This window comes from Mesitornis unicolor, unplaced genomic scaffold (assembly GCF_000695765.1).
Source record: "Mesitornis unicolor isolate BGI_N332 unplaced genomic scaffold, ASM69576v1 C13226153, whole genome shotgun sequence".
In the NCBI taxonomy this organism is placed as follows: Eukaryota; Metazoa; Chordata; class Aves; order Mesitornithiformes; family Mesitornithidae; genus Mesitornis; species Mesitornis unicolor.
In genome coordinates this window covers 1-1,226 of record NW_010221544.1, presented here as the reverse complement: position 1 = coordinate 1,226, position 1,226 = coordinate 1, and the positions used below count along the sequence as shown (strand labels likewise).

The following is a 1,226-nucleotide window of genomic DNA, read 5'->3' as shown; positions in this document are numbered from 1 at the left end:
GGTTGCACTGGGGGAGCTCTCCAGGGCCCTTTCAACTCCTCCTGTTCTGTGATTTAGGTGAGAGAGAGGAGCTCAATTTGACCGCCAATCGCCTGATGGGCCGCACCCTCACGGTGGAGGTGTCGGTGGAAACCATCCGCAATGCCCAGCAGCAGGAGTCCCTGCAGCACGCCACCAAGATGATCGACGAGATCGTCAGCAAGCTCCTGGATGACCTGGAGGATGCCAAAATCCGCCTCATCTCGCTGTACGGAGCCTGCACCTCGGACGTGCCCGCGGGCCCCATCGATCAGAAGTTCCAGTCGGTGGTGATCGGCTGCGCCATCGAGGACCAGAAGAAGATCAAGCGGCGCCTAGAGACTCTGCTGCGGAACCTGGAGAACTCCGAGAAGTCCATCACGCTGCTGGAGCACCAGAAGCCGTCGGTGCGGCAGTCCTGCAACAGCAAACAGGATTGAAGCGCGCTGCGGGGCCGCAGGGGGAGCAGATCTCGGCAGATCCCTCCCTGCAGAGCACACGGGGGCCGAGGGAAACCCCTGCGCACGCACGGAGCAGGTTGGGTAGCGCTGGCGTTTCCTTTTGGAGCTCTCCTCTGCAGGCAGTGCCGCTCTATTGCCAATTGTAATCGTGCTTCTGCTGAACTGTCAGGATCCCCCCCCTCCAAAATCTGGCCTTTCCTCCATGCTCCTGGTTTGGTTTTTTGGTTCGGTTGGGGTTTGTTGGTTGGTTTTTTTTGACAAACGACTCGTAGCAATAAATGGAAAACCTTAATAAACCGCACACTGTATTTCCATAAACACCCCCCTGTCCTCGTTGCCATGCACCACCTGAATAATTTGGCACCGTTAGCAGATGGCAGTACAGGAAAGACGGGTGCCTCTGGCTCCCCAGGACGTGGAAAGCAGCGCATCGGCCCAAAATCACCGCATCGGCCCGAAATCTTCACCACCAGCGCCTTCGTTTCCACGCTGCCTGCTGCCATCCCGCCCCCCAAACCTCGCTGCGCTTCCAGGCTGCTGGGTCTTTGCTTTTTCTGCATTTTATTCACAGAAATGGCGCTTCAGGGGTGCTTCCAAACCCAGTGTTCAGCTTTGAGACCGTGAGAACTTCTGAAGAAGCTGGTGATATGAATGCTGTAATCCCACTTTAATAATAACAGGTATATTCTTGTATGTTTTAGATAATGTGAACATCAGTAAAAACTGGCTGGATGGGAGCACAGAGAG

The 1,226-nt window shown here is 55.5% G+C and overlaps 1 protein-coding gene across 1 annotated transcript; it reads left to right on the top strand.

Moving 5' to 3' along the window:
• Positions 1–57: 57 nt before the first annotated feature.
• On the top strand, positions 58–458 carry BAG2 (BCL2-associated athanogene 2; the record flags this gene model as incomplete). Its single annotated transcript, XM_010193225.1, has 1 exon — positions 58–458. A coding segment is annotated over one exon (401 nt), but the record flags the coding sequence as incomplete, so codon positions are not given.
• Positions 459–1,226: the final 768 nt, after the last annotated feature.